General features: G+C 30.0%; 3 protein-coding genes across 5 annotated transcripts; all 3 read left to right on the forward strand.

Moving 5' to 3' along the window:
• The first annotated feature begins 234 nt into the window (after nt 1–234).
• On the forward strand, nt 235–10,304 carry LOC149054813 (radial spoke head protein 3 homolog B-like). 2 transcript variants are annotated; one of them, XM_089229366.1, is made up of 9 exons: nt 235–939; nt 4,286–4,367; nt 4,487–4,537; nt 4,768–4,938; nt 5,915–6,040; nt 6,151–6,354; nt 7,927–8,086; nt 8,152–8,232; nt 9,033–10,304. In XM_089229366.1, exons 1-9 carry the CDS (start codon nt 422–424, stop codon nt 9,185–9,187), a joined length of 1,548 nt encoding a protein of 515 aa, XP_089085492.1. In that variant the 5' UTR covers nt 235–421; the 3' UTR covers nt 9,188–10,304. The 2 variants fall into 2 exon arrangements, with proteins under 2 accessions (XP_089085492.1, XP_089085493.1); XM_089229367.1 differs by lacking the exon at nt 4,487–4,537 and having other exon boundaries at nt 236–939.
• A 4,370-nt stretch (nt 10,305–14,674) lies between these two features.
• LOC107163680 (uncharacterized) lies at nt 14,675–17,926 on the forward strand. Its single transcript, XM_089228996.1, has 5 exons — nt 14,675–14,724; nt 15,042–15,209; nt 15,948–16,073; nt 16,191–16,394; nt 16,853–17,926. The coding sequence occupies exons 1-5, from the start codon at nt 14,704–14,706 to the stop codon at nt 16,889–16,891; spliced, it is 558 nt and encodes a 185-aa protein (XP_089085122.1). The 5' UTR covers nt 14,675–14,703; the 3' UTR covers nt 16,892–17,926.
• A 1,309-nt stretch (nt 17,927–19,235) lies between these two features.
• On the forward strand, nt 19,236–24,801 carry LOC107163686 (uncharacterized). Of its 2 annotated transcripts, none has more exons than XM_089229595.1 (6): nt 19,236–19,430; nt 19,525–19,613; nt 19,836–19,920; nt 20,665–20,822; nt 23,096–23,258; nt 23,337–24,801. In XM_089229595.1, exons 2-6 carry the CDS (start codon nt 19,527–19,529, stop codon nt 23,432–23,434), a joined length of 591 nt encoding a protein of 196 aa, XP_089085721.1. In that variant the 5' UTR covers nt 19,236–19,430; nt 19,525–19,526; the 3' UTR covers nt 23,435–24,801. The 2 variants fall into 2 exon arrangements, with proteins under 2 accessions (XP_089085721.1, XP_089085722.1); XM_089229596.1 differs by having other exon boundaries at nt 19,236–19,404.
• The last annotated feature ends 974 nt before the right edge of the window (nt 24,802–25,775 follow it).

A 25,775-nucleotide genomic window follows, 5' to 3' on the forward strand; every position in this document is an offset into this window, starting at 1 on the left:
CATTGAACAGCTGAACGGCGTTCGTTTTTAATAAATATATTTCTTTCTATTGTTATTATTTAATCGCGGACACCGACGCGTCGAGCCACTGACCCGCGCGCTAGTGTGGTCAGCAGCTAGCGCGTGCGTAGCCGTCGAGCACGAAACCCCTTTGCCCACGTCACCCACCCACGTCGACTCGTACACACGCACACACACTTTACTCGTTTACACGCACACGCTCGCACGCAAACGAGTCGTCGTCGTCGTCGCCGACCAGTAAATTCAGTGCCGTTCGACCCGATGGCCGTCGCGTTTGTCAGGTGTCGTCGTCGTCGTCGTCGTCTTCGTCGTCGCCGTCGTCGTCGCGGCGGTTCACAGGCGGAAGTCCGTCCCGACGTTGTTCCCGGTTGTTGATCGACCGGAAAGACAACAAGGCGGCATGCGGGAGAACAACAGCGGCACCGACGGCAGCGGCGGAGACGATCGTACAACGTCATCGTCGTTTACGGTCATCGACGACGACCATCACGACCGCCGGGGCCGTCGCCGCCACCGCGACCACCGCGACCACCGCGATTACCACGGTCACCGAGTTGACCACGGTGACCGCGATAGCCGAGACCACGGCCTGCAGGACCGCCGGGATCAGGATCCGCGACAGTTTGCCCGGACCCTAGACTCGAAGCTCAAAAAGCTGCAGCAGCGACACTCCGGCGACGGCGCCAAGCACGCATCCAGGAAACCCGTTTTCGTGACCACTGTGAAAACGGGAATTTTCCTGGATCCGCCGCCTGATCTGGCCGCACTGCTCGGGCTCGACGACCGTTCGTCTCAGTCCGGCGTCGACTCGGACCGATACTACTCGTACTCGAGCAAGCCGCGCGTCCTCCACGACAGACAAAACCAACGGTGCACCGTCTCCTCCTACTCGTCCCGGAAGACTGACGGAAAACCCGAGTGAGTATGTCAGCGGTGTTTCCCGAGAGTTACTATCTGACGATTTTTCATATGAAAACATGTATGCCGTGGAGCGGTGAGTTTTCATTTCTGTGAATTTTATGTATACAAGAAAATCCTCGAGGTTAATGTTTTAGACGAATTCGAGCTTATGCGCCAAACTAAAATTACAAAATTACAAACGGGTATACTTAACCTGCAACTCTCTAATAGGTACATGTCAAATTTTTACTCGATTTCGAAAATTTTTCTTAAATTAACCTGCAGTTAGTAGTGTACCAAAAATTAGATATTCTAAAAATTAAATTACACAAAAAAATTGCCTCGTAGAGTTCATAAATACCTTTTTTTATGTATTAGAATTAATTTATAAATGTAATGAATTATCGTTGAAAACAACACGTTTAATATACTATATCGATTGTCAACGGTAGTGTACTCTGGACGAGACGAGAGTTTTGGGACATACGCCTACCTTAAACGATATGTCAAGATTCCGAGGAGCTGCAAATATAAGAAATAATATTCAGATTTCGCCACTCGTCTCACGCCAATACCTACGCGACTTAACGCGAACCTACCCGAGTGTCGTTGAAGACCACCAAAAATTTAAGTCACTTACCCTAACCTGTGTATAATATTATACGCGTTTATTATTCCGTGTCTCCCGTTAAAAGGAATGTGCAACCTCATAAGCTCTTATTACTGTTGTAGCCAACGGGTTAACCGAAATTTTCAATAACTTTTAACCTGAAACACGGATCGTCTTGTCCAATCGTGTTTTGGGTTAGGTTTGGTCAATGTAGTTTCTTCGAATGGTGTTCAATCCGCAGTGAGGACGATTACTTTAGGGAAAACGTTTTGGGTGTAACGATTAGATAACTCATCGAGTTACTGCGATCGCAGTAGTAGGTTCCCGTCATGTTTATATACTAGGATTTAAGAAATTTTCATTTTGAGGGGATTTAAAAAATAAACACTGCGCTGATGGCTGTCAACATCTAATATTAGTATGTGCCAATTTAAATTATAAAATTATATAACTTTTTGGTACCTATTTGGAAAAACGTAGTTTATTAATATGGATTTCACGTGTTCCGGATGTTCTATTTTTTTTTCGAATACCTAAGTATGCATAAAACTATAAATGTAAAACTGTTGAGTGTGAGTGGTAATAACTAAAAAATTTAAATTGCAGACCTGCAAGATTGACTTATCCAAGACATAAAAGAAGAATCCCTACCTAACCTGATATGCAAATATCTTTTAAACAAGATTTATCGTGTAATAAATAATGTACTGTGCTATTGTTACTAACAGAAAAACACTGGTTTTGTTCACGGATTGATGGAATCAACTTATTAAGTTATTTATGACATCGAGTTGAATTGGATTAGGTTTTGTATATTATATAAAACGATTCAGTACTACTGAATTTATATTAGAAATTACAAAAATTACGTGATTTGGTGTAACAGAATGGACATATGAAAAAAGGTTATGAACTTGTATAATATGTTAGTGAGTAAAATAAAAATATATGTCCAGTCATGCCCTATAAAATAGATAGTCGAAAGCCACTGTATGTGTGTGTGTGTACGCGCGCGTGGGCACCATAGGTTTTATACTAAACAATATGTATAATAAAATATTGCATATTATTATAGAGTCGATCATATTGACTACCGTGACCCAACTCACTATATTTTCAAGTGTCTGAGACATTTCACTTCTGTCCTAAAACTGTTTTCAACACACTCAAAGAATATTACAGTTTTCTAGTAGTTATAGTTTAAAAACACATACCTAAACCATATGGATATTGAAATGTGGTAAAAAATGAATCATTGACATTATTAATCGCTGGTAGTTATGGTTTAAACCAAATTCTTAATCCATTAACAACTATACCTGAAAACACGATTTTATGTGTCCACAGCAATGAGTCGTAGTATTGCTATAAGGTACAATTCGTAATGAATCAGATAATATTCATATTCATATTTTTACGTACTTCTATTATGTTTACAAAATACCATAATATTACCGCATGACAATCAACTTTACAGTGACCAATGACCGTGACCTTTGGCCGTTAAGGATATTATCCTTTGTAGGATTATTTTTAGAATCAAAATTATACGCTTTATACAATACATGCGCATAGTGCATACCTACTTATCTGTAACGACTATAACGACTTGTGCAATTTAAGATTGATATCTAACCATAAATTTTCTCGAATGGAGTAAGTAAAATACCTACCTTGTGAGTTGTATAAAAGCAGGTATATTATCTAAAAAATATAATATAAAAAAGATTTCATTATGATAACTACGGTTTATAAGTGTATTTAATTGTATTTACGTCGTAAAAAATAAATAATGAATGCTACAGTAATTATTTTGAACGGCCATTGTTAATAAAATAATTTACGTGAAGAAGGTGCATATACAAATATACAATTTGAGTTGTAGGTACTTATTATAAGTCTATTAATATGGTTATGATGTCCATTGGAAATCAAAATATAATACATCAAACGATAACAATTAATAAATTTTTTACGCATTTATTAAACTTTATTTCGGTCGCCAAAGTAAAATATTATAAATACCTGTAATTTATTATCAAATATATTTTTAATTAATCTAGATAGACAGGTTGAGTGATTTTTAATCAAATGTTAATAATATTTCCTAAGGAATATCGACGAATATAAAAATATGCATTTAGTTTTTACCGATGGAATGTAGTAGTTGTCAGAATCGAAAAATCCTCAATCTTGAAATGTGTGTTCCACTTTAAAAAAAAAACCCAAAAATATTTCCCGGGTTTTGATGATTTATGTCGGTTAGGCTCAAATTCCTCCAGATTCCTATATATATATAGAGAGCTCATTGTCAATTTCAAGCAGACATTTATTGTTATTGGTAATGATATTATGACACCTGTGCAATTTTAAAAACTATTATTTTGAATCGTTTGGATATAAACGAGAACTTAATTTTTTGTATATATTTTTTTTTTTTATAGTAAATTGTTATAACTTCGTTACGTATAAGTTTTATTGCGTTTATTTAAGGCTGTAAATTCTTGATTTTCGTAGAAAAAAAATAGTTAAAAACACCCAAGTTGACTTATTTCTTACGGACCGAACACGCGAACCGGTCGTTAAATATGCATACCTTTTTTTTTTACAAACCATAAAACATTCGTTCGTCCTCTCGACAATCTTGCTCACCCCATTTGCTCAATCAATTCTTCGAGAACTAGAATTTGGGTCAAAACAACGTCTAAGTTATGTATTTTTTCGTTTTAATTTTTGTTTTGTTATTATTCACAGTATGTGCAAACAAATGGGTTACACGAACATCATGCACGACAAACGAGTGGTCAGAGGCAGTAATTTTGCGAAAAAATCGTTCGTAAGTGTAACATATTATTTATTTATTTTTTTGTTTTTGGGCATCAGTCCTATTTAAATAACATGTTTTGATCTACATGATGAAATTAATTTCAATATTATATTATTAAAAATATTTAGCGCCCAAAGTGGAACCCATATTTTGGCTATGCTAAACAATTGTCGTCGGAGGTGAGCGTCTTGCTTACACGCATGCGCTACAGATTTTTCGTTGATCATTTTTTTTTTTTGAATTTATTTCGTTTTTATTATTACGTGTAACGTTGTATTTTTGGCTTTTGAAAACGCTGCGGAATTGACATTAGCTCACTCTTTGTTATTGCTACAATACATTTTTATCTAAACGAATTATTAAGTATCTGCAAATGGCACTTAAAGTCCATAATATTATTATTCCGCAGTGGGGTAAAGATTCATCAACGGCACGGGAAGAGGAAGCTCGTCGACGGGCCATGGCCAGGAAAAAAGCCATAGACTATCAAACCAGAGCGTTGAGATTTCACCTGGGAGCGCCGAAAATTCCTAGAGGTCGACAGAACGTGGACATCCAAACCGATGTACATCTAGAAGAAGTAAGGATTGTAAAATTACGTTTAAATGTTTGTGTTTTTACTGAACGTGAGAAGGTTAGCAAAAACAATTAAATCGAGTTAGTCAAGTTATACATAATAATGTGTGCTAATAATTTTGTTAAAAATCATCATTATAATTCGTTTTTATTGCGGCCTGCATAGATGTTTAGTCAATTATAAAAAGAAATATTATTTACTAAATTATTAAATCGAGAAATATTTATTTTTAATAAAATTAATATTTAATATTTTTATGAATTTTTAAACTTATAATATATGATATCTATAAACATAATTTAAACTTAATGGGTTCTATTATTTTGCAAACCAACTGAAAAGTCGTAAAGTTATTAAAATGAATAAATTGCCAATAATCAGTTGCACTAATTGTAGGATTAAAAAAACTTTTAAAAATGTATTACTTTACTTTTCATTAGTTTCAATATTTCCAGTACGATATATAGCATACTGTTAAAATCAATAAACATTTATCCGCTTAAAAACTAAAGTGCATTGTGTTATATATGAGTGTATCATTGGTGTACGTATTTTAATATTAAATATTAATTGATCTCTGCAAATGCGTTTTGGTATACACAGACAATGTCTGTTGATGTCTGTCGTGAAACGTTGAAACTGAAATTCTCTAAAGCTAGATAGAAAATATTTATTACCATAGCAAAATATAGAGGTATGATAACAGCAAACGGTACGTTTTTTAGTCTTGTTTGCGCATCCCTAATTTTTTCTATGTGTTAGTTTCTTCAATCTGCATCTTCTGATATAATATTATAATATGGGTAAAGTTCATAATGAAATATACGTATCGCAATGTTGATGACATTCCAATATATACTTTGCCACGCATAAAACAATATTTTTATAAATTATTATTATAATTTTGTTCGTTAATTTTTATTAAATTAATATATAATACATAAATATATATTTTTTACTTTTACTTTTTTATCGACAGCTGTACGATTATCCGGTGTCGCAAACGTTCGGGGCGCAGACTGAATTCGACCAAGAACTGTCAACGAACACGGTAACTGGGACGCCTGCCGGCACTGACGCGTCTACCCAAGTAGACGAAAAAGACGTAAGTTCGTTGTCGCCGGACTGTGATTCGGGTAAAAACAGCCCAACAACGTGATCGGCTAGAAATGACCATCGGCGCGCTTTCCTAACAATATATATTTTTTTTTAAAGTTATTCGACTTCGACACCGAAGTGACGCCGATAGCGGAGGCTCTGATCGCCGACGTGTTCCGACAAGCCATGCGCGAAGTGTTGTTCGAAGACGAGCTGGAAACGAGGGCCAGGCAACAAAAAGCGTTGTGCATGCGGCGCACCATCGAGGAGATCGAAAAGCAAAGACTGCAGTACGAAGACGAAAGGCTGAATAAAGTTATCGTGAGTTTCATCGCTTCTGTCTGAAATGAAAAAAAAAAAAATAATAAAATATTGAATCATTATTTTACGAAAACGGGTTCAACGAATGCCACCAAGAATATTATTCTGGTTTTGTTATAGGACTAACAGGGATAAGAAGTACAGTTATTTAATTTTATTTTAATGTTTTGGTAATTTTTAAATTAATTATTATCAAAAAAATTGGCTATAACCATTTTCTAGAGTTTATTTTTATCTGAAAATATCGACGTTTCAACATTTTATTTACATTCATTTCCTGATTTTTAATTGTTTTTTAGTTTCGAGAAAAATTACGAATTATTTAACACCGTAGTATTATCAATCATGTGACCCGGGCGTATTCTCGTACGACCAGCCGAACGCTTTCAGTGCGTCTAGTTATAAATGCTTATAAATACTTCTCATCATATTTTAATTCTTCAAAACTAGAAAAAATATTTTTATCTCTGTGAGTCTTATTTCATAGCCAAAACTTTGATATTTACATTATTTTGTGAGGTATCACAATGGTTAAATCCTCGCGTGACACTCTGTATGTATATTTTTTTATTATTTAAACGAGCCTCAACAACAAAAATTATTGGCTTTAATCATTGAAAAATTTGAGAAAAAAATGGTTTAGGTAAATGTTTTACATTTTGGTAAAGTATAAGGTTATATAAATTGGTTGATTTTAAGTATTTGAGAATACAATATTTTTGTAAATGGTAGAATTCGTTATTATGTCTACTTGAGCTCGGTCATCCCATTTTTCCGCATTTTAACCCCACCTCTACCAATCACTATGAATTTAATTTGAATATTTTGAAATTTCGGAATTTCCAAATGTTGATTATTCGATAAATCATAAATCATAAATGTGGATTCTGGTCGATCTCAATAGTAGACATAACGATTTCAGATAAGTTTTCTGAAATATGATCGTGTTATTAGACCAATATATTGGATTTCAACCCCCTCTCCCAATCCGTATACGTGCCTGTGGCTTGTACTTGTGCACTTCACTATTTATTTTGTACACAGTCACATACAAAAATGATCACTTAGTAGGTACCTAACCTAACGGCTAACACTAATTTTGGCCCGTGACCCACCATGTACACGTACCAGTCATTCACGGTATCAAAATATTAATAAATATTTTATCAGATTTTCAAACTCCGATCTCAAATATTAATAAAATTTAATAGTTAAGAATACAACATTGTTTTTGAAATAAAAAAAATAGAAATGCGTTTTTAATTTATTTTTTATTTAGCCGACGGTAAATAAATCATTCGTCGAATCGCGTAGAAAAAATATGTTGGCTATCTAAAAATATAATATAATATTGCACTCGTTTCTACGGATTAAATATTACATAAACAGAAATATAGGTTTCGACAAAAATAAGATTTACTACACTTATATAGTTAAAAAGAATATTACCTACCCAAAGTTTTACTATACTTATACCTACATATAGTATATTAGATTATTATTTCTTGAACCTCGATAGGTACGCTTCAATTTTATCATATCAACATGAGATTAATATTTAATTCGTTGCAGGCTGAACACACTCAAATGTTTGATAAAGGGGAGAAAAATGAAAAAGAACGAATCTCTTCAATGATGACTTCGGGCCGTGTGACTGATTTGTTGCCCAAAGTACTTGACGATCTGAGTAAAAAAGGACTCGCCACATATGCGACCACTAATAAATTAGAAAGTAAGAACACATTTTCTCGACCATACTCCAGTTTTGTTTGAACTACATTATTATATCGTCAACAGGTCCGGAATTCGTGCAATGGCTGACGAAAGAACTGCAAGCTGATAAAACGAAACACATCGAGAGCGACGACATTTTGAAAAGTACGAACGACTACTTTTATGGATATTTAGTAAAATCGAAGCATATAATAAAATATGATATGATATTATTGCCGAACGCGTAAAAACATTGTTTTACATGGGTAAAAAAAAATAATTAGACGAATTAATAATAACACGTATGTAGGTATACACATCATCACACCATTCTTTATTTGTTGTTTGGTCATTTAAAATAATATTCTCGACAAAAACGTAAATTTCGTGCAATTTTTCTGGGGTTCAAAGTATTATAATGACTTATAATGAAGTCATGTAAGTTTAAACAACTATTATAATCATTACTATTATTATACTAAATAACTCAGCACAAACACACATCATCTGTTTACGATTTAAATCCAACCCGAAACTACTGACGTTGCAAACCATAGGTCGATTTTTGTGTTCGGAAAAAGAATAAATCGCCTTACTAAAAGTATGGCAATTAACTACATGTTTTCTGTTCAAAACATGCACAGAATTATTTATTGATAAAAACGACATTTTAGAGTATATAGCTATAGATAAACACATAAATTAAAATTAGTTAATTCGTTATTTAAAAACGTGATACAAATATCTATATCAACGTAAAATCGTTAAAATCTTGAATCTTCTAGCTATAAAGGGACAATAAAACATATTAATAGTGTTGTATATTTGTAACCCTTGATTATTGCACGTTTGTGATGAAAGTTTTCTAGGTTTTTATTGTACTCGTATAATACATTTTTTAAAACATTATTTCTGACAAGTTTGATGAAAATTATTTATTTATTATCGTTATAATGTGTTCTTAGGTATGATCCATGATTTAGTAAGGCGTCGTTTGGACTCGTACAACGAGATTACTGACGTGAAGGACATTGAACGACCCGAAGAGCTATTTAAAGAAATTGAATCGATAGCGTTAGAAACCGACAAAAAGATTGAATCGGTTACTAAGGATAGCTAAAGATTAGTTGAGAAGAAAAAGAAATTTTCTTAAAGTTTTCCCCATTTCAACCGGCACAGAATGTATTTTGACATACATCGATAGGTGTTTTACAACAGGTGTCTACGTATAAAAAATAAAAAATTTAATATAATCGTACATGGAAACAAAATTAAAAGTTACGACAAAGATTTGCCTTAAATATTATTATGAGACGGAGAAACACAGAAAATTAAGATACACTCTGTGAACCCGTATAAAATATGTACTTGAAAACTTGCTCGAAGTCACGAGTAAAATTATATTTCTCGTTGTTAAATTAAATCATAATAAATCTTAAGTCACCAAGTCAGGGGAAACTAGTTTCAACATCATAAAATCCGAAAATCCGAAAATCCGAAAATCGTATGTGTACCTACTTGAGTTCTTAGAAAAAATAACATTTTTTTTTTTAACAGTCTAAAATCCAAAATAATTGTATTTTATCCCAAAATTACCTATAGATAATATAAAGACAATATTATGCATATATTTGTCTTCACAACAGTTCATAATAGTTTCAATTACAATGCAAAAAATAAAATACAATACCTATCTAATTGGTTTTTATCCCGCTTCCCGATTTAAAAAAAAAAATTTTAAAAATACCCAATTAAAAAAACCCCTGGAGAACCTTCAGTGTGAACACATTTATAACACCTATATATGTACCTAAGTAATTAAACTAGATATAGATAGCAAAAATATTTTGAATCGAACGAGAAGTGTATGAAATTTCGCAGAAAATATTTTTGAATGTTAAAATATATTCGTTGTTGTGTAGTTTTAGAAAAAAAAACATTCTATTAATAGATGAACACCGATACGACGAGCTTCAATCAAAAAACAATGTGTCGTTATAATAATATTATATAATAGATTGAAAAAAGATAACGTACCTACGCCTAAATATATTATATTGTATTATGTGATTAATTATTATTAAATATCATACCATGCAATATTATTATTACCATATTATAATTGTTGAGTCTTATCAAAAGTCTATGTATTTTCGAATATATATTATGATAATAAAAATAAAAATACTAAAAACAGTGGTTTTTTATGTCCGCATTCTAGAGGGCATAATTTTTAATTTTCGTTTATTTATTGATGTGTAAGAAACTAAGAACTCGATTAAATTTGTATATAAGTACATAACAAAAACACATATAGTTGAAATATCGTTTGGTAAAAAAAAAATACAACTAATTTACCTACATCGGCCAAATTAATTGATTGAAATAAATCAAAATTTTACGCATTGTAAACCTAAAAATTGGGTTTTTTTTCACAAATGTTGAAAGAATCGACGGAACTAAAATCAAAAATATCAATGTGTTCATCATTTGCTAAGGACATTATTTTATTTATATAGGAGCGGATGATGCATCATGAGACTAATTATTATTAAATATTATTATTATTATTGTTATAAATTTGCAGTTGAGTCGTATCAAAAGTCAATATATTTTTGAATAATAAATATATTATGATGATAAAATAAAAAATAAAAACAGCGACTTTTCATATGCGCAGAGCATTGTGGGGGTACATATTACATAATATATATACAGGGTGTTTAGCGAGGATTTACCCATTACAATATCTCACGAAATTTCTGCGGTCAAAAAAAGGTTCTGTGATAAGACTCCTAGGGATAAGAACTACAATTGTTTCGTTTTAAAATTATTTTTAATGTTTCGGTCAAAAATTTATTTTTTTATAAAATTATTTCCGAAGGAATTAAAAATCCTGGCCATTTTGTAGAGTTTATTTTTCTGAAAATTTGGATGTTTCAAAATTTTATTTTATTAGTTTCCTGATTTTAATATTTTTTCTAGTTTTGAAGTAATAAAATATGATTACATTTAGCTATATAGGTACAATGAAAGCGTTCGGTCGGCGTACGAGCGTCCGGTGTTAAATTATTCACGATTTTTCTCAAAATTAAAAAAAAAAAACTAATAATCAGCAAATGAATGAAATAAAATTTTGAAACGTCATCATTTTCTGAAAAATAAACTCTACAAAATGGCTGTAGTGAATTTTTTTTTGGAAATAATTGAATATAAAAAAATATATCTTTCAACTTTTTACCAAAACACTAAAATAAGCGAAATAATTGTAGTTCTTATCCCCCCGCGAGTGTTATTGCAAAACCAGAATTTTGATATGTGCATTATTTCGGGAGATATCGCAATGGGTAAATCGTCGCGGGACACCCTGTAGTGCTCGTTAAATCACGATTAAGAACAAGTATTGTGTGGTCTACGTAAATCCATAAATTTGGAAAGAGGGTTACATAATATTCCTGTTTCCTTTTTTCCCCCTCCCCGCAAATTGTTGTTCGTGGGGGGTTCCGCGAAAAGCAGCTGTTGGCTTGCAATATATACATATATATATATATATATTATAGAAAATCCATATCTAATACATCTAAATTAACACCGCTGCCGCCATAACTGCATCCGAAAAATATTAATATAATACATTATCACTATAATACTATCACTCCCCAATATAGAGTTATTATAGTTGACGTTGACAAATTAATAACAACGGAACGTGTCTGGTTTTACAAAAATATTAATACATTGTTTGGTGCGCGGTTTTTCGATGAGTGTTGTCCTATTTTACCTACCTACCCATATACCTAATGATATTGCGCGCGAGATTTATTCGTGACCATAATTACGGAACAAGTCTTGGTCTAAATCCAGACGACGAAGTAAGCACCGTACATTTCTTCAAATGCAACACAAATTCTTAAATTTCTATGAGATTTTAAAACCAACAACTGTAATAATTAATCATTTTTATATTTTTATTATAATATACCTAATATACAATCTGTAAATTAGTTTTTTACAATAAGAATATGAGCATAGATTAAATATACTATTAAATTTAATCTATGATATGAGCTATTATAATAAGTATGATTTATGAATGACTTGATTAAAAGAGTAACCCAGCGGCTACACTTTACAAATTTACAATAATATATACATTTATATATGCTAATGGCCTCAGATGTCGGAGAAGAAATTATTAATAATTAATTTCAAGATCAATACAAAAAAAAATCAAATATTGATAATGATAACACAATAATGGTGTTTGTTTTGCGACGACCGATAGCGATTCGAACACTCGGGAAAACAACGAAGTATACAGCACAAGTCAAATATTACAACACAATCGTTGTACAATACGTACAGGTAGAAATCATAATATCATAACTAATGGCCAATGAAGACACACCTTCGTGTCCAACGTGGGGAACAATCATTAATTAGAGTCAAACATATACTAACAGAATGTCGACAATTCATTAAACGGCGCATCGAACTGAAACTTCCTGAGTATACACTGTACAAGAGTTAGCAACCTCTTCCGAGACGGCCAAAAGAATTTTGAATTTTGTCAACTCGACAGAACTGCGTCCACTCATTTAAATATATAGGTGAAAATGTATATGGGTATATTATTTTTTTAAGGAGTAATGTTTGGGCAGTTTATATGACATGGCGTATTCGGGATGTCTACATTTTGCGAGTAATAAATGAACATTTATTTAGTGTTTTTCCGAAAATTCCAAAATTTATCAAAATAGTGTTTATAAATATAATATTATAATTTATTTCCAACCGGTGTTTTCGAAAACGCTATCGAAACGCCATTGGAACATTCTTCAATATACTAGCGTTTTCCTAACCTATAACCGCACTATTGCACCAACGCGCAGGCACTGGTACAGTTCACTGATAATCGTCCTAGTGCAGAATGGTGCAAGTGTAGATGAAACATGAAATCTATATACTTATCAGTTATCACTGATACATTAAGATACTAAAATATTTAATTGGTATTATGGTACTTACCATGAAGCTCGTGCGATTATTATTGCACTGGGTGCATTGAGGTGACTCGGTGCACGTTAATCTTGCCGATGGTGCAGTCAGTGCACTCTGATGGAAAACGCTATAAATAATAATATATACGCTCGTGATAAGTAAATCGCGTGTAAAAGTACGTACAACTATTATTATTATTATGAGGACATTTTGTTTGGAAATTCTGTTTTCTACCAATTATATAAGCCTAGGCGTATATTGTTCCAACTCCACCGTCTAATGTTTATCCTAGCTACATCGGATGGAACTTCTGAAATCAGTAAAAACATATTTGAATTCGTGGATAAAGTTTTCTTTGCCACTTTTTCGAAATTTCACTCTTAAAAATCGAATTTTCAGACTTAGAGACTTTGAATTTTGAGAATTTTAACATATTAATAAATATTGTAGTCGACAAATTAATATATTAAATCTTCCTGCAAGATATAGGTATTATGTTGATGCGTAGGTATCCATCGGCAACCGAAGATAATATTATGTTTATACTGTTCAATATTTCATCACACAATCACTTCGTTAGTCGTTCATTTCTTGATTGCTCTTATTCGCTTTTGAGTATAAAATATTATTATCAATATATAAATAAAAAAAAATGATCTGCTTTGGGCGTCCCGGACAAGCGAAACCCGTAACGTCTGCACGGTCCCGCAAGGCTGACAGTTTTAAACGGCACACGTTACCGAGTCAACCGCAAGCCCTAAAGCTGACAGCTCTTTTAGATCGTTACGAGTGAGTGTCTCAAGACGAACTATTAAAAAGTGACACATATTATTACTATTATTGATGTTTAGAAATTTCACAGTTTCCATGATAATAAATTCATTATTAGCAATAAAACGACGACGAAAGTCGCACGCACTGTATAATATTATATCAACGGATCATAATAATAATATTATTATATATTTGTGCGCGAGTGATGAAACTTCCATACAACGAATGGTTGAAATTAAAAAGTTTAAATTCGATATTTTCTGTTTGACGAAATAACGTTGACCCGATTAGAATCTGCAAACGATGTATTTAATTATATTATATTTGCTATAATACTATTTTAATTTTTTTTTATTGCCCATCAGACTTCGTAGCTCATAATACATCATGTACTGTTGTTTCATTATGATATATGACATAAGCCTACGACACACATTTCGTGTTTGAAGTTTGCCCATTTTTAATATTTAAACTGTGAAGTTCATTATTTTGATCAATAATATACATATTATAAGCAATAAAAAGTATACTCTTAGACTTAAGTTGGTATCATATTTTCTGCACACAGTTGCAGTTACAACAAAAATATATTTGGCCATTGTTAATTTAGTATAAAAAATCAAATAATAATTTATGTGAATGTAAGCAAATATACTATTTAAGTAGACATCAATTATAACTATATTAAAATAATATGTCTTTTTGAAATCGAAAACTTAATAAATACATAAAAAAAAATATCAATCAATTATTTAAGAACATGCATTTGGGTCGAAACGACGTGTAAATTATGTATTTTTTTCTTTCTAATTTTTTTTTATTATTATTTACAGAAAGTTTATACCTATTGGGTTAGAAAATATGGTGACGCCCAACAAACAGGTAACATTTTAAAACAAAAATCGTCAAAATAAAATATTAAAAAATATTTTGTCTTAAATAGAACTCGTTTTTGGGTCTACTAAACAGTGTTGTAATCGGAAGTGAGCGTTTTGCTTACACGTATGCGCTACAAATTTTTCGTTTTATATTTATCATTTTTTTTATTATTATTATTATTATTATTTCGTGTAACGTTAAATTTCGATTTTTGAAAACTAATTGATATTACCTCACATTTTTTATTTTGCGCATTTTCACTGTTTTTGTGTGGTTTATTAAACATCAATTTAAAGTCCATAATTATTATTTTACCGCAGTCGGGTAAGGAGTCATTAGCTGCACGGAATGCGGAAACTCGTCGACGGGCCATGGCCAGGAGAAAATCCATTGACAACGAAACCAGAGCGATGCGCTTACGTCTGAAAGTGTCAAAACCCAAAGAAATTACACAGAATGTCATTTCAACTGATGTACATTTAGAAGAAGTAAGAATATTGTAAAATAATACATTTAAATGTTTGTATTTTTACCAAAGGTAAGAACTTTAAGGAAAACAAAACAAGTCAGTCAATAGTTACATAATAATATAATCTACAATTTTGTTAAGTATTTCTGCAGTATTCTTTTTTATTGTACTGTGTAGTGATAGTGTCTACTGAATTCTGAAATCAACAAATATTTATTTCCTTACTTTATTATACCTACTATGTAATTACGAGTAGGTACTTGAACCGTATCCTACAGCATGATTAAACAAATTAATATCTTATCGACATTTAAATTTACATACAGTTACAAGTTACACACCTTTTATTTCGCAAATTAAATATTAAAAATCTATAAGTCATAAGTTATTACAACGGATAAATGGACAATAATACTGATTGGGGAGTTAAAAAATCATTATGCAGTTATTAAAAAGCTCGAAAAACATTGATTGTCCAACTTTTATATAATACTCTGATGAAATCAACATTCATTGTATATAATATTCCCTTAAAAATCATATAGTATTATAATATATATATATTATATTATATTATATGTATATATACCAAATATTGGTTAGGTTCAATATTATAAAAGATCGTTTTCAAAACTCGTTCTGGTACATGGACAATAATTCTATAAAATGTAGGTACCTACCTACATATCACTGCGTACATTAATCGACGTCTGTCGTGAATGTCGAAACTAATATTATGATTTATTGAACTCGACAGTTGTACGACAATCCAGTATCCCAGACATTCGGAGTGCAGACTGAATTCAACGAACAGCTGTTCTCGAATCCGAAAACTTGGACGTCCGTTTGCGTCGACGCGTCTACCCAAGTAAACGACATTGATGTAAGTCCGTCGCCCGGTCAGGGTACACAAAACAAAGCAAAATAGTAAACTATGATGTGATCCAACGAATGACTACGTACCTTTTAAATTATTTCCGTACGGCATGTTTTTTCTTAGCTATTCGATTACGAAGCTGAGTTAACGAAGATAGTAGAGGTACAGATCGGCGACGTGTTCGAAAAGGTCATAGACGAAGTGGTATACGAAGTCGAAATAGAAATGAGAGACCGGAAACAGAGAGAGCTGCGCATGCATCGCGCCATAGAAGAGAATAAATTACAAAGGCTGATTTACGAAGAATTTAAATCTAATAAGCTTATAGTGAGTTTAACCTTAAGTTTTTGTAATATTAACAAAAAAAAAATTGATTCTTATGCTTACAACAAGAGTCATTCGCCATTTTAGAATATTATCAACTTTTTAACTTTCAATCTTAAATAAATATAATTTAATAGTTCGGGATACAATATTGTTCTTTTTTTTTATCAAAAACTTTAATAAATAGCAAAAACGGAATGTCGTTTTATAATTTCTTTCTTATGCTATATTCTATACATTCATTGGATTAAATATAATATTATACCGGCTATCCATACAATATTAGATGATACAAGTGATACAACACATCATTTGTTATAAACTCGATTATACAAATTAGAAAAACACATTATAAATGTGCAGGTTTTAATTAATTTTGAATTTTTAAATTTAGGTTATTATTTCTCAAGTTTTAATACGCTTTGATTATTGTATTAATGTGATGTTACTTTTTATTTCAGGCTGAACACACTGAATTCTTCGATAGGGTCAAATTGTAAATTTAAAAGACGAACTGGAAACGGGAGTTAAATTTCACAATCTAAAGGCTGAAATTGATTAAATATTTAATGATTATGTTTATTATTTTTACCTAACTTTACCTTACTAAAATAGTTACAGAAAAACGGGAAGCTTTTATACAAAACCATATTATATTTTTGTGTGTAGTAAATTGAAATAACTATTTAAACTATTTAAAATAAAATAACTATTTTACGTCAATCAAGCTTTGTAATTTTGTTGCAATTAATTCCAAAGACATTGACTGTTATATTACGTTTGAATAATATTATAAAAATGTCAAAATCTAAATTTCAAATATTACACATGAATCGTCTTTCAATCAAAATTTTAGAAAATGGTTAAAAATAAAATTCAAAATATTTTAAGAATTTTATCTTGATTTTAATTTATTACATAAAGAAACATAATCTGGTTTTGCGTAAAAGCTTTCTGAAGTCATAGGTAAATCAAACATAATCATTAAATATTTGATCAATTTCAGCCTTTAAATTGTGAAAATCAAATGAAAGAGCTTTTGGTTAGGTACACACCGAAAATTACCGAGTGTACACCTAGCTTGGACCTAGCAATAATTGCTTACAAATCATTACTGTTGGTACTTATAATACTAATTAACTGCCAGTTTCAAATTTGATTAGATTAATATAATTTTAATTCACCGTGCGCAGCGCTCCTGTTTCCAGTTCGTCTTTTTACAGCCCTTGGCGCATGATGACTTGTCTGAACACGTCGGCGAAGTCACTCATCGGTGAACAAAAAACTTGCGTTAATTTAATTTAATTTATATTTTATTCGACGGTGCGAATGTGCACATTATCCTGCATAATATTATATGTTTGTTGCCGTGTCCACGTATCCATTTCGACTTCGTTGAGCACTTGAATTTTATGAACACGTCGACGACCTTGGAATCGGTCTGTGATATTGCGGATAATTGTACAACCACGCGAGTTCAAATTACACCACATTGTTGGGTACACATATTATCATGTAATATTGTTAAATTTAAATCATACTGAATAAACAAAATTTCACTATCAACTCTATTCTTGATTTATTATTGACAAATGTATATATTTTTTCTCGATTCCCTTAATGGGCCTAATGCAAGACACCTATGAAAACGGATTTAAATTGAACGTGAATAATTCAATAACATTTGTCGATAATTCCGCTGCACTGCACTGATCGGGCGTCGGCGTTATTATGAAAAAGATAAGCATTAAAAACGGGATATTCCCCATATTATTGTACACTAACATGACATAAAATACAATAAATTTAAATATCAATGTAATTATAAAATGCAAATCATGAATAACCAAATTACAATACACTTATAGTGCTTATAGAAAAGTAAAGAAAATCAAAACCATTAAATAATTGAGGATTTTATTATATAGGTATAATGTAGTTCTATTATTAAAATACAATAATATACGTAAAACATAAGTATACTTTGGATTCGCCAAGCATATTAGTTAATTCCCATTTTGCAAAATCATTCCATATTTTAATCGTATAATGTACCTACTACAAGTGTAAGTATTTAAATAAAATTAACAAACACTATACAACAGATAAAATTCTTATGTTTATGTTCACAGTCTTTTAAAGTATTCAAATAAATGTATACGAATATTTTTTTGTTATTCAAATACTTTTTGAAAAAAATTATATGAATACATATTTAAAAAAATTACTTCTGTATTTTTTAAAAAAATGCTTTTTTAACTCGAAAAATTGTTTAAATTTGTGACTTAACAATTTTTTATAATTATTTAAAAATTGGACAAATCAGGAATAATAGGAATAAGGTAAAAATAATTATTTATTTTTCCCTTCGCATGAAGATGATTGACCCACTTTAATTTTGAACCATTCTAAAACTGACAAATATTATTAACGGTGGAAAATATATATTGTTTTATAGTACCTATTCAAAGGTATATTTAAAATATATTTTTAAAATGTATTCTAATAAGTAATAACTAATAAGTATACTGTATAATATGTATTCCGAATAAAAAATAAAAGTATTTTGTAGAAGGAAAAAAATATAATATACAAGATGTATACAATATTGGCGTACACTACCGTTAATCATTGTTGATACCTAAGTCATTTGTTTTCGTTTTGGCTCTAAAATGTTGCTATTATTTAAATCACGGTGATCGAACGCCGAGCAGTATAAGTATTACCTATTACAGTATAGTAGTGTTATCACTTTATCAGTGTGCCAATTCCTGCCACCATATTTAACACGTCATCAGAAATGCTCGTTCAGCGTCACATTATAATAAATTATAATATTATGGTTATATTATAGTGTACGGGCATTCGCAGTTTGTACTGCAGCCTCATTGCTGACACATATAACTACGGATCAACTGCAACTTAATGTGATGCGATTAAAAGTTGTAATATATTTATTCCGATTATAAACTTTTATATACTATAACTAAAGACCAAAGTCTCCAGTCTGAAGGTACATTATATACATATATATTTAAGGTAATTAAGTCCTTGCATATTGTGACAAAATTCCCATTCCAAACGTAAAAAAAAAATTGCTTATTTAATGTATGCGTATAAACATCACCTATAGACATGAGACCGACGCAAGGAATGATGGTGTATGACGAAGCACTGATGGTCCTGTGGAATCAATGTAGGTTGATTGGCCTTATAAATAAGGTATGTAGAAAAGTTATAATTGTTCGTAATTTCAGCATGCTACTATCGTTATTCTCACTTCTCTATCTCTCTGACTAACATACAGGCATACAGGATACAGCAATGTATGGAATGTAACGAATTCTCTGTTTCTCTCTAATAAACGGACAAAATTTTGAATTTGTGTTTAAATCTTATGTAAATTATCAAATTTCTAATAATAATTCAAAATGATTTTTTCAGATATGTATTTACTTTATAATGGTTTTATTAGTAATTTACCTATTACCGTTGGTAACTCCAAATGGTTGTTCTTATTGTAAACATGGTATGTATAAGTTATTAGTTTTACACTCAAATAACTCGTATACGCCGTTTTAATAAAATAATGAAATCCGTTTTCTAACCGTTCATGGTTTGCAATTTTGCATAACTCTATGTGTAATCATGGTAATCATCGAGAAATTATATGTTAACACGATTGCATATGTAAATATTTAGATATTTTATGAGATCCTCCCTTAAATCCTTTTAATAATTTTCTTCACAGATTTAATATGATTTTAGTTTAACAGCAACACAATTTTATATTATTTAAAAAACAAAATTAATCTATGAGGATGTTATGTGATTTTTTTATAACATACTAACATTGATTTTTAGATTATGACCATGATTTTTAAATTAAAAAAAGTTATTTTTTAAATAATTTTATAATATTACAACCAATCCACAACAATATTAATTGACTTCAAATCACTAATTTTCGACCAATAAGATTTATGTGTGCTAATGGTCTTAGTTTCCGATGCCTAAGATCAATAAAAATTATATAAATAAAAAAAAATCCTTTAAAAATTAACTCTATATTCTTTTTTGTTGATCGATTTACCTAACCCTAAATTTAATCATAATAATTTAATCACATATTAAAATTTGTGAAAATTAATTCTTGTCAGTTCATGGTGTTTTGTTTTCGATGAAATATCTATTTACTATAGAAAACTCATACTATAAATGTGTATATTATACCATATTATAGTTATATTATGTTTGTTTTATATTCTTATAGATAAAAAATGGCAAAAAAGATGTGAAATGTATCATTCAGTTGAAAATCAACCATCGATGATCACGGAAGCATGGATGATTATTATTTTTATTTGCGTATTTTTAGCATTTATGATAAAAATGATTTTTGTGAACAACGGCTTAAGATCTACAGACATAGTAAATAACAACATTTTTCATGATTACATTTTTGAATATTGAACGAATACTTTAACATTTTCATTTACGCGCTTCAGCACCTCACGTAACAATTTAGTTTCAGTCACGATTCAACAATTAAAGATAATAAATAAGTATTACATTTTATCGTGATTTTACAGTAAACACGTATAGTTCCAACGCCCATAATTTTTATCTCCGGAGTTATTTTTTGTTAATATACGCGAATTTTAATTGTTAATTTCTCGTATTTTGCTACATTTATTTTGTTCTAAAAACGTAAATATAACCTGAAATTTTCACTAAGATATTATTTTATCATAATCTAAATGCTTCAGGATAACATTTTCAATATTGACTTTTTTTAAACCTAATAATAATTATTATTATTACCATTTAATTATTGTCGCTAAATAGCTACTTGAAAATTTAACACAAGGCTTTTCATCATAAGCTGTTATAATGACAAAATATTTAAAATACAATTTATATTATAAACATTTAAATTTTGAAACAATTCACAAAAATATTTACATACTATTTTGTAGTAAACATTTTTAAAATGTTCAATTTGTATAAGGATTGAAAAGTTATGTAAGTAAAAGGATTCTCATAATTAGTTAATGCTATATAATAAATATATGAAAAATATATAAGCACGATTTTTTTTTTTGATACTTTTAAATTTAAATTTTGGAAGGAATTAGATATTTAAATGAAGGATAACGTTTTTATACATTAAGTTGTAACTTAAAAATATTATTCGTAATTTTTTGAAACTTTTAAAGGGTATTATTATAATATTAAATAATAATATATTTTTATATTATAATACTAATTAATACTGAAAAAAAATTATTAGGAAAAGGGATTAAAATAATATCGCAATATAATATATGCTGATCAATGTTTATTAAATGGATATTGCACTCAAGAGTTATTTAATTAATGCATAATAATAGTTATTTATTTATTATAATAGTAAACGGGATCAGCCCTTGACAATTATATGACATTAATAATTAATAATAATAATACACTATTATTACATATATAATATTTAACAGATGATAATATAATACAAAATATATATAGGTATATAATATAAAAGTGTATTCGTGGAGGGAAGTTGCTATCACCCCTAACTATGCCATTATTTTAAGTTTAAAATGTTTAAAATAAAACTCAATAAATTACTTATAATAATTTACCATATACCTGAAATATGATTAATACTTAAGTAAAGTTAGTTAGATCCCCATATCAAATTTTGGGTATCTGTACTAAATGTTTTTGCGTGCACTATCTAAAACTTACAATAAAATACAAGCGATTCGAATGTCCCATACCTACACGATTTCTATACGTAATATATTATATTGCACATTTATAAAACCCACGATATCATAAAATAAAAATCGTATCATAATATAAAATAACTAATAGGTATTTCTAAAAAATTTCAAAAATTACCAATTAATTTCAGCACGTGCTCTTCAAATAGTCGGGACCCTGTACTCCAAATCCAATCACTCTCTCCTTGTAAGCATATATAGTGTATACTGTCACTGTGTAGTGTGTACTGCCTATATGGTTATTTGATATATATGTCAAACATATTTTTAATTACACAAATAAAAAATAATAAATGTATTTATTTATTGTTAGCAGATTTATTAGAAATATAATATCCTGACATTAGTCAAGATGTATCTCCGCTTGAAATCGTTTATTTATATGTAATAGCTTATATAGATATTCAAATTTAACACATTCATAAAAGAGCTTGGCCTACTACCTACTCAATGATGAGGTCCACTCAGATTTTACCAAGTGGCAAAGGGAGTTACCCGAGTTTTTTTAGTATTTTTTTTTGACCCAATTCCCTTATTATGAGAATAAGATTACAGATTTTACAGTGATAAAGTAAAAAAAAAATATGACACTATGAGACCACGGATGATGAAATGTTATCATAAAGTTTTTATAATTTAATCCTTCATTGGTCTATTTTTAAAGGAAATTTCGCAAATATTTAATACCCTATAAATATGAATAGGAAGTATAATTATTGATGACTGAAAACCTATCACGCGGCAACGCAACACCCTCTGCAATTTTCTTTTGATACAATTTATAAAATGAAGATACTGCAAATTGCATGTCATTACTTATTAAACATAATAATTATAATCAATATTTCAATATTATAATTTACAAGAATAAGATTACATTAATAAACGAATAATTTTAAAATATTGATATTTTTCTAGCCAACAGATGGAAATAAAGTGAACTCATGGCTACATTGGCATATAGATTTCTTTGTGATTTCCGTTGTAACCTTCTTTGGATTTTTTTTTAAGGGTCTTACCTGTTATTCAGCTGATACCATATATCATTATATACCTTTAAAACTTGGGATTACAATTATAGGTAAGTTTGTTGTATAAGTAGGTATATGATTGTCATAACTACTAATTAATATGAAATATAATTATTAAATTTTTATAGTTCTAATGATAGAAATCAACGTTGTGAAAAAGTTCAATAAAGAGTTTGAGATTTTTGCTAACCATCGTAATCAAAAATTGGTACTTTTAAATATCTAAAACATCAGTAAATTTGCCAACTACAATCTACGTCATGTTAAATTTTATTTTAATCAGCTTTCTCACATTTTATAGTTTGAGACAAACACTATATGATACAAATAAATAACCAAACACGAGACTTGTAAAGTTGTAACTACCATTATTAAAAAATGCTAAGGAAGTATGCACCTGACATGGTGCACCATTTTTTCCAATTGGTTTAGAAGTAAATTATACTTTGATACTATTACTCGTAAAATGTTGTGTAGTTATAAAAAATACATTTAGGGCCGTTCTTACAATGTCCGGTTAAGTGTCGGTTAAGACTAACCGGTAGAATTCTATCGGTTAACTCATGATAAATTCTTCCGGTTAGTGTTATCAGGCACTAACCGAGCATTGTAAGAATGGCCCTTAATGAAATTCTAAAACCCTAAATGTAAGTCAGCGTTAGTACCAAATCGTCGTAGTTTTAATTTTTAAAATGTAAAAACTATTATAATATGGTTTACCATTGTTTTACTTTCCAAGGATACAATTTTTCAATTTTTACTACATACTTTGTAAATTTTAATTATGCGTGAATATACAGGATGATTCTTTTAAGTGGGTACACTAATTATCTCGAAAAGTATTTACTTTTTTAAAAATATTTTTATACAAGGTTTCAAGTTATTAAAAAACCAACGTTTTCATTAAAAAATTATATTTTTAAATATTTTTTATCTTTATCATGTTTTAAGTTTTTTACTTTTTTGAATGACAACATAGAGTTTTAATTTCATATTCCAAAGCAGAATATTTTTCTAAGTATTTTGATTCATAAAAATCGAATTTAGGGCTAGTAGTTTTTGAGTTATAAGTATTTAAAGTTTAGATTGGCAGAGTGGAGTGGTACAGGGTTACCCCGCAAAATGTTTGTCCACTACTCCGCTTGACTAAACTTTAAATACATATAACTCATAAACTACTCGTCCTAAATCGATTTTTATGAATCAAAATACTTAGAAAAATATTCTGCTTTGGAATATGAAATTAAAACTCTATGTTGTCATTCAAAAAAGTAAAAACTTAAAAAATGATAATGATAATTAATATTTAAAAATATAATTTTTTAATGAAAACGTTGGTTTTTTAACAACTTGAAACCATGTATAAAAATATTTTGAAAAAAGTAAATACTTTTCGAGATAATTAGTGTACCCGCTAATTAAGAAAAAGAATCACCCTGTATATGTACATATTTTTGATTTTATAAAATACCAGCCATATTTAAAACTAATGAATAATGTATATAATATATACCAGCTTTGATGCTATATATACCTCCTATAATTTACTATTATACATTTAATTTTTAATATATGCTAATAATAAACTAATGATACCGACCATTGTTTTTTTTTTTTTTTTGTTACAATTAATTACAGTAATATAATCAGTTTGTTCAGCTATTGCCACTATCTTTAACACTCCACCCAAATTACTGATTATCAGAGATGGTGGTTCGTCTCTATAAGTAAATATGCTTATAGTGCTTATGACTAGTCTACGGTCTAACTGTTATCTCATAGCTGACATAGGTGTAATAGGTCAATAATGAATATAATAATAATAATAATAACAACTTTTAATTGAAAATTAAATTATATATTGTGAATTGTATAAATGCTTTTTAATTTCTATAAATTACTAAACAAAACTGTTTATAATAATCAGCAATTATCTACAAATCATTTTCTACGATTTATCAAATAATATTTTGATATCTATAGTTGTATGTATAGGTATACGTCATATGCAATGTATTAAACAATCGTAAAAGACCATAATATTCTAATTTTTTGGGTTTATGAGAGTAATATTTCATGTATTATAATATTTGAAAAATTCGTATTATTACAGTTTAAAAAATATGTTTTCGAGTGCTTTTTAGTTATTCCAAATCATAGGTAGACAAAAAAAACTTATATTTTAAACTTCAAATCAGGTTTTCTCAAACTATACATTTTTAGTTGTACTGCGTTGAGGTGCGAATTACACACATCACACACAGGAACACTGTTATATATGTGCACGCATGACGTGACCCTGGTCGAGTGCAGTGCGGGCACAGTGTGCTTGGCGCGTACAACCCTTTTGGGATGAAAGACGCGGCCGACGAAATTTCAATCAAAACCAAACCGGCATTTCAATATTAATATTAATATGACTTGTATATAATATTTTGTGATGTATGAGCAATGAGTAATGACGGGACCGCGGCCAACAAAAACAGGTGCTGCAACCGTACGTAATTCGCATTGTGAAAATCCGCCACAAAAGCTTTCGTTCCGCGCGCGATTCGATACGCATCTAT

The sequence above is a fragment of the Diuraphis noxia genome, unplaced genomic scaffold, assembly GCF_037042655.1.
Source record: "Diuraphis noxia isolate RWA-SAM2 unplaced genomic scaffold, SU_Dnox_SAM2 contig0005, whole genome shotgun sequence".
Taxonomy (NCBI): domain Eukaryota; kingdom Metazoa; phylum Arthropoda; class Insecta; order Hemiptera; family Aphididae; genus Diuraphis; species Diuraphis noxia.